Below are 9,129 nucleotides of genomic sequence, written 5' to 3'. Positions count from 1 at the left end.
AACAATTGACATAGTGCCTGCTGAGAAAAAACAACTAAATGTTCATTGTAAATTTTGCTTCCCCACACTCTCTCTCTCTCTCTCTCTCTCTCTCTCTCTCTCTCTCTCTCTCTCTCTCTCTATATATATATATATATATATATATATATATATATATATATATATATATATATATATATATACATATATATATATATATATATGTGTGTGTGTGTGTGTGTGTGTATGTATGTATGTATGTATATATCTGCCTGAGTCCAAAAAAGATGAGTGACATATGTGTCTGGGACTATGCATCTGCAGGAGTACGAGGCACAGACTGTTGCAGTTCATCCAACCCCTACATTAATCCATCTGTGAATCACACGCCTGTGTTTGTGTGTGAGCAAGTTAGCGTTCATTGTTTAAATGTGAGTGCTAATCACAGTCTGGTGTGTGAGTGTGCATATGTGAGTATTTGGACTTCAGTGAGTGTGTAATATGTGTGTAGACTTCTGACTGCGAGGGCGTTTGAGCCCACCTACGTGTATGCTCAAGCTAAAAATAAATAAGTTGGAGTAAGCTTTTGTGTATGTGTGTATGTCTACATAAGCAAGAAAAGCATCTTTTTTATGTGCGTGCTGCTAAGTTCGTCTCCTGAGGGGGCTTCCAGGCCGTAGGTGGGAGGCACGTTGGAAAGGGAGTCTAATCTCTTCTCCAAGTCCCTGGAATCCCTGTCTTTTTTGAGACAGGAGGTCACTGCTCTGCTACAAGAGACAGAAGCAGTGAAAGACAGATGGAGGAAGTGAGATGGATGGGGAGAGAGAGAGAGGATGAGGAGCAGGAGAAAGAGGAGAGAAGGCAGGAGGGCTGGAAACATTTTCTTGCTCCAGGCCTATGGGACAAATTACACCACAGAGGGGATGTCAGTTCTACTATGTTGGTCTAAGACACACACACGCACACACGCACGCACACACGCGCGCGCGCGCACACACACGCACGCACGCACACACACACACACATACACACACACACGCACACACACACGTTTAAGTGTCTTCTACTCAAACACACAGGCCAAAGTTCATTGTGAGCAAACAGATGTCTTTTTTAAAAGACTTTTTGTTTTGTTTGATAGACGTAGATAGAAGTAGTTAAGCAAAGGGCCTGAGCCAGGGCTGCTGCAGCATGTGACTAAAGATACAGACATTTACAGATATACAATGAACAGACACAACTGCACATGTACATCAGTGGTGTGTATTACTGAGTAACACCTTAAAGGTTAAAACTCATATCAAGAGTCTGGGGGAAGACGCTAAAGGAAATCAGATAATAGACTTTACTGCGTTCGTCCAAAAGTACATCTCCTTCTGACTGACTTTGTTGCTATGGAGATATGGAGTCCAGTCTAGGCCCCGGCTGCTATTTATGTGTGTGCTGCACAGCATTTCTTGGACTTGCCTGAAAATAAATCCTTCCCTTCCCGGGACACTGCTTTGGCATTTTTGCCTTTCTGGACTGTTTAGAGCAGTGGTGAGTGATGAGTGAGAACAAGGCTGCAGCAAACAGAAAAAAATGAGGTGACAATAGTGATAAAGCATATTTCACAACATGTTCACTAAAGGATGGTTCAAGGTGTACCAGTTAGTGTACTGTGTTGTCAAGATTGCACTGCAATTTTAAAGGATCTTTTGTTTTTCTCAAAATGCTGAGGACGATTATAGCTGATGATGATCTGAGAAACATCTTTTTAGTCATTTAGTTGTAAACTAAAGTTATCAATTTGTGAATTTGATGACTTCTAGATTTCACACTTTCTGCCTTTGAAAGAATTTAAGTATTTCTATTATTTATTTATTTTGTTTATTTAATTGGGACTATGTATATTTATGAACACTTGTACAAAAAATACACCCATGTAAATATGCCAGAATTAGTAAAAATAACTACTTTTCATCTGCAGTCCCTAGGCAGGTGACAGAACAAAACATAAAACAGCCAACAATTGATACAGCACTCATTTACTATAAATTAAAAAAAAGAAAAGAAAAAAAGATTACACATAATGACATAGACATCATCAAAACAAACAAGTAAAACAAAAAACAAATAGACATATTATGATCACAGGGGCATTGGCCTATTTATTTACTTCTATACTTACATCCAATTTAACAGAGAAAGTGTATGGGTGATGAAATGTATGTCATATAAAAGTGAGTGCATCTGGTTTTCTAGGAGCCACCATTTTAAGTGAGTTTTGAAAGCATTGTAAGTTGGACACTCTTATTGGGAGGTCAGGTTATTCCAAAGTTTACTTCCTACCATTGACAGTACATTATGTCCAAAAGTGGTGAGTCGAAATGGTATCACACAGTTCCCATTTACAGAGGCCTGTGCACTACCTCCACTTTCAAGTCTCTGGAAAAAGCCGTGCAGTGGGGGAGGGGCAAGGTTATGAAGCATTTTATATAAAAAACAAGCATACTAAAAAAAAAATTAAACTCTCAAAATGTAGAAGTTTGTGTCTCTGTAGGATATCATAATGATGAAATGACAATGCGTTTTTATCAAAAGTTTTTATAGCTTTCTTAAAGAGAGACTCAATGCTTTTAAGTGTAGTCATGCTAGTTAGTGACCAGTCTATAAAACAATATTCAACGTGTGAGATGATCATAGTGTATAAGAACACCTTGGCAGCTTTAGTGTCAAGAAATGGTTTAACTTTTTTAAAATTCTGCAAATTATCCTGTGATGCTCTTCTGTGTATATCCTGTAAGAACTGGACAGTTTCAAAGCTATGCTGCACTGAAAACAAAGACATCTAAAACTTGTTAAATCTTGTCGCCTGTGGTCTGGTGGATGACCGTGTACGGGAAATTTCAGTGACAATTTAACTGAATTCTTTGACCGCTTGTGTAATAACATGCTAGACAATAAAACAAAGTCCTTGTGTGACAACCTGAAACAATGCAGAAGGTCCCCAGTGAGACTGGTGAGGGAACAATCTGGTGTAAGTGACTGAGGTCTGATAAACATCTGGACATATGTTCGAGCTGAGTGTTTATAGTACTGAACTGTAGGGCAGCTTTCAGGATGTGTCTTACACGCAGTGGCAGTAAAGTCAATGTAAGCAAATCAGGTGCATGACAGAGCACGCACACACACATTCCAAACACTCTTTGGGTTTTAAGACCGTCTTTAGCAGAAGCAATTCTAATACACACAAGTGAACCAGTAGCTTTATGTAATTCTTTACAGTAATGTGAATTAGTGTTTTTTTTTTTAAGTACTTGCTCCTAAAGCCCAGCTCCTTATCGCATGTAAGCATTACTGCACCATGACAGATTTGTGTTTCTTTTGTGCTGGTGGGAGGGGTACTTTAAAGTTGGGCTGAGTTACTCTATTTTTCAATATGCAATGTTTAGAGTATGTGCTTGCGTTGCCACCAGCCTTCTTGCTTTTACATCAACTGCTGAGCAACATGACCCAGTAAAGTGTTTATGACGTTGTGCAGAAGTGAACCTTCATTTCAGTATAAAATTACATTCAGTCAGAAAGCAATCACATAAATATGCATCACTGTTTATAATTTAACTAGAGTATATACATACACTGTAAAAAATGACTGCTGAATTAACACCAAAAAGTTGTAAAATTGCAACATTAAAAAATTGTAAGTGACAATACAAATCAAAGTTGTTTATTTGAAAAGATTTTTGTGTTAACAACTAAATCAAATATAGCTGTAGTTTTTACAGGAAGAGTATGTGAACAAAACCAGATTTGTATGTGGAAATTATGTATTTCTATTGTTTTTAGAAAATAAAAGTGTAAATTGAAAAACAATGTGGTGCCGTTTAAATTGCAAGACAGTAATGTTGAAATTACAGCGTATATGCTTATACCTATATATATATATATGCTTATATATATATATATATATATATATATATATATATATATATATATATATATATATATATATATATATATATATATATATATATATATATAAACATTTAACAATGTAACATTTTCAATTTGTAAATGAATGGGTTGGTAGAGTTGGTAGAGTGGCTTGTCCAGTAACCAAAGGGTTGGTGGTTTGAATCCTGGCTCCATATGTCTAAGTGTCCATGGAAGACACTGAACCCTAAATTGTTCCCAGTTGGACCTGGTGGTTTTGGACACCATGAAGGTGGAGAAAATGTGCTAAATAAGTGCAGTCCATTTACCATTTAAATCCAATGTTAATTATACATGTTTAAAATGTTAAATCTACATGTTACTCTGCAAATATGTTTACAGTTGGATGTGTTTTTTACAGTATTATTCTGGAAACCACGGCTGCCAGTTTTTTTCCATAAAAACAACAGGATTTTTTTTTACAGTATAGTGTTCAGAACCACTCCTATCATTGGGACATACAGTTGCAGAAAAAATTATTAGACCATCAAAAGTCATCCAAAACAATGGTTAAGCAATCAAGTACTAACTCCTGTGTGTATCATGTGACTAAAACAGACAGAAAAGAAAACACGGAATGCCTAAAAGCACTGTTTTTGGCAGTACAATGTCATAGCTATTGATGTAAGAACTGAAGTGATTTTGGTTATTATCAAGAAAACCATGGAAAATGGATAGATATCAGCTGTGAAATTAAACTACTATGAGCTATTTTTGTTGTTACCATTATATTTGTCCAAATAAATGTACCTTTAGTAGTACCAGGCATTAAAATGAACAAGAAACCGAAGGAAAACAAGGGTGGTCTAATAATTTATTCCGTTATTATATATGTGACACAAGGCTTTAAAAATGAAATTAACACCAAGTGCGTTTGAGCATTTTGGAATTTAGATTATGTAAAAATTGTGCAAACCAGCAAGTTGGGGTACAGAAGACAGTATGAACATGTATTTGAAATGGATGTGTAATATTATGCAGCACTGTCTGAGATACTGAAGAGCTTGTATGTGTGATATGATTAGCACGTCAGGCGAGTGCACATTTAGCACAAGTTTTAGAACTCGGATGGCGCAAATATTTGCTTTGTTTGTGTGTATGTACATATCATTATTTCATGCACTGAACAAAGCTGAAGCCATGTGTTTGGTTTTTCTCCAGTGCCTGCCATCAACTGCAGAGAACCAGTGGGGATAAACACAGAATATTTACTCATTTAATTTCATCCAGCTGCACATATCACAAACACAAAAACACAAAGAACACCAGTGATGAACAAGGGAGTTTACAGCTTACTCTGTTTAATTCAAGGATCAAAAATATGACAATATACAGTACAAGATTTAGCTTTAGTCAGTATTTCCTGCGTACAAGTTAAAAATACAGTATCTTGGGGAATTTTGTCTTTCCTGGTGGTGGAAATCATAAAACATTATCGGGAAAAATCTTTTAAGCCTGGGTCTGTACACACAAAAAAGTTAGCTGCTCTTTTTCTCTCTGACACACACACAAATCAATAAAGACGCAAGTTTTAATCAAGCCTCTTCTTTTAGTGAAAACTTGAATCTTTAACAGTATTTGTTGCTAAAGTAAGCCTTTTAAATCTTATCTAAAGGCCTCCTGATTAAAAAAAATCAACACTTTTCTACATCTGTGTCAAAAAGTGAGCTGGGGCCTACTACACCTGCATGTACAGTACTTGTGTCGATTTGCTTTTAACCTCAGAAGCCTCTAAACTTTCTGCAAGGATTTAAATATAGGTAGATTTAGTATTCACAATCACATATCTCACACATCTCCCTTTAATTGTTAATGAGGTTAACATAACCATTTGTTTACACCCCCCTGCTAAATAAATGATGCAATGAAGTGAATGTGTTATAAGTGGAGTAGGCCCCTGCTGATTCTTCCCTATGGAACTAATGGCATTTGATATGATCCACAAATCAACAGAATAACAACATTACAGTGTTTTAGCTTGAGAAAATATTTATGATGTTAGAAGTAGCCCTGGAGAAACTTGTGTCATCTGCCCTCTTTTATAAAGTTGTTTTCAAAAGATAACATGGTACTATAAACGAACTGGTGTCGTGGCAAAATTAGACGTTATTCACCAAAGCACAAATACAGCAAAGTATCATGTTAGACACTGCATTTGGTTCATATTAAAGCGTTCTAACTAGCAATGTGAGCATAAGCAGCTATGAGAATGTTATATGAGATGTAAGCTGTGCTCAAGTCTGGTGTTTGGAATTAATGTAAAAGCTGATCTCTATTGTTTTCCAGTTATATATTCCATATCTGAAGGGCCTTCCCTGTATGTACGGAATATGTAACTCTCTCTGAACGGTTAGAACATAATGCACTGTTTTATTTAATTAAGTAGGTTTTTATTAGAGCAGTCCAGCATCTGTATTTGTCAAATTCCTGGTGACACACTACAAACAGAAAAAACATGACCTTAAAATTACCCCACACAGCTTATCCACGCTTTTTTTTTTTTTTAAAGCCAAATCATTGCAGATTGGTTCTGAAAGTCTGTTATCAAAACCATATTAACTGATTTGTAGGTTATTCAAATATGTATGAAACTCACCTGCGTTGAAACAATTTGGAACTGAGGGAGTGTCTCCATCACTTGTCTTTTCAGTCGACTTTATTTGCAAATGGAAAGATGCTGTCTGAAGTAATTTTATTGTTCCATTTGTTAATGATAAATTCGGTTCGGTTTTTAAAATGACTTTTTAATGAGTGCGTAACTTCGACATTGTTTCCTGCTATACTTCCAATCAATCCAACTCATAATAACAAACTGTGGAAAACAATGGAAACTGTATTAATTAGATTGCCTGGTGCACTGGCGTATGGCTGTACAGTATCTTGACGGGCATCACTATGCTTGACCAGATGAAGTGAAGACGTACAGTAAAAGCAAAGTCAGCCTTTCTGGTGTGAACAGCAGTGACAGTTTCTTCTATATATTTTTCTGTCTTGCCTATTTGCTTCTCTTTTCTAACCTCTCTGGCCTGATTTGTGTCATCCTTTCTCTGGGTTTCCTACTCTGGCAATGCGCTCATATGTCCTGACAGCGGATGTGGGGGCCTATATCGCTGTGCTGCCTCAGTCTTCCGCCCTGTGGTCCCTCTTCGTATTCCACAGTGCTTATGTTGTCCTCCTTCACTCTACCTCCAACCTCTCCTGCATGACTCTGCTTTCGTCTCCTCTCTCACTTCCTGAAGATGTTGCCTTTAATTAAAATTCAGCTGTCAACACAGACCTCCCCGGCTGGGCTTACCTCACCTCCAGCCCTTTGACCTCATGCTTACTTGCAGACGCAACTTTCTTCTTCTCACACTCCAACTTAATTGGTCATTGCATATACAATAGATTTTTTTGTTGCCTCAATGACTCCGTGTCTAGTTTATATATTGCATTCTTTCCCTCCACTTTCTTCTGTGTCTGTCTCATAAACATCCTTCTTTCTCTCTCCGTCTTCCACTATCAGCATCTTAAAATACCTAATCTGTCTCTTCTTTCTGCCCCCGCCTCCTCCCGATGTCACCCTCTTTCTCACTCTCATCTTGCTCCCTCTTTTTCCTCTCTCTCTTTCGAGCGAGTCCTGTTAGTGTCTCATGGTGTTCTTGCCAAACTTGTCGCTAAGTTGCTGAATGAGCAGAGCCAGCTCGCCAGCCGCCTGGGACTTCTCTTCTAGGAGCTCATAACGGAGACTGGAAATGTCTTGCTTGATCTCCTTAAGCTCACCTACAACACAGTTACACACAAATAGAGTTACAAAAGAAGTGATGACTAAATGCACAATAATCAGAACATGTGAGCATGTGCAAATACCCACGGATGCAGGTATGAACTGATCCGCAAGGGCAATAAACTGTGCTGGACTGCATAATACACAACTGTACAGTAGATAAGAGCAAATCTATGCTGCGATGAACATTATTTACAGGAAATCATGACCAACCTTATCTCTGATATACAGACGTACACCCCCCCACACACAGATTCTGTCATTGTCATCCTCACATACTGCGCTCATCCAGACTACTGTATATGCTGAAACTAGAGGATTTTTTTTTTTTTTTTGGGTTTGTTTTTACCTTCATTAACTTCATCGCTCTCTCTGTCCACTTGGGCCTTTAAGACATAACGTTTAATCAGACGCTTCATGATCTTCTACAACAAGAAAGAAGAAAAGAAGACAGGATGAATTGTACAGGAAAAGTCACAGTAGTATTTTTAATAAAAAAAAAAAAATTCTAAACCACATAGACTTTTATATTTATCATAATTTTTGGGGTAGCAGGAATATAAAGCGACGGTCAATACCATCCCTGGCTGAATAAGTTTAGTGTCCAGCTTGTAGTAGGTGCAACAACAGCAGCAAGGTTAACAAAGACAAAGTATGAAAAAATACAAAAAAACTGCAAATATTGAAAGAATTAAATAATAAACAGTAATGTAGGAAAACCACCAGCAAAGTCATGTGGGAGGGATTGGTCAGGGACCAGAGGCAGTATTATTCTGCAAAAGAACCCCATTCATCATCATCATTATTATTATTATTATCATGAAAAAAAAGTCAAACTTAACCTTGGAACATCCACTCTTTCTTGGAAACTGTACAATTAGCCTAGTTAGGACAAGGTTTTTAAGTGGGTTTTTGAAGAGAGGCCGTCTAAAGTCCACCCCCCCCACCCCACCCCCCCAAAAATAAAAAAAAAAACAAAAAAACTGTCAAGCATCACCCTAACCTTAAGCTAGGGTTAGGGTTAAATTGAAGCACTGTGACTCCAGTATGAGGATATACTTTCATTCAAGGAGGAACGTCTTGTACTTTCTGTATTTAACATGTGACTGAAATAATGTAAATCATTTGTTAGAATATAATACTACTACTACTACTACTACTACTAATAGATTAGATTTCTATAGCACTTTTCAAGGCACCCAAAGCACTTTACATTATTGATCCATTATTCGTTCGCTCTCGTATTCACACTCTGGTGGTAGTAAACTACGTTTGTAGCCACGGAAGTGTGACTGCCAATACGTGCCAAACAGCCCCTCTGACCATGGTGGTGACACTGAAGGCAAGGTGGGTGAAGTGTCTTGCCCAAGGACACAACAGCACATGACTAGGTTAGAGCGGGATTCAAA

At 37.5% G+C, this 9,129-nt stretch overlaps 1 protein-coding gene across 1 annotated transcript in view; it reads right to left on the bottom strand.

Annotated features, from left to right (window-relative positions):
• Positions 1-6,398: 6,398 nt before the first annotated feature.
• trpc7b (transient receptor potential cation channel, subfamily C, member 7b) overlaps positions 6,399-9,129 on the bottom strand; it is a 66,924-nt gene continuing 64,193 nt past the window's right edge. The window contains exons 11-12 of the mRNA XM_030146197.1: positions 8,070-8,145; positions 6,399-7,716 (exon numbers count right to left, since the gene is read on the bottom strand). Coding sequence (XP_030002057.1) covers positions 7,577-7,716; positions 8,070-8,145 — 216 coding nt within the window. The 3' untranslated portion in view covers positions 6,399-7,576. The remainder of the gene's footprint in view (positions 7,717-8,069; positions 8,146-9,129) is intronic.

The sequence above is a fragment of the Sphaeramia orbicularis genome, chromosome 10, assembly GCF_902148855.1.
Source record: "Sphaeramia orbicularis chromosome 10, fSphaOr1.1, whole genome shotgun sequence".
NCBI classification, from domain to species: domain Eukaryota; kingdom Metazoa; phylum Chordata; class Actinopteri; order Kurtiformes; family Apogonidae; genus Sphaeramia; species Sphaeramia orbicularis.
This window is presented reverse-complemented; position numbering and strand designations above follow the sequence as displayed.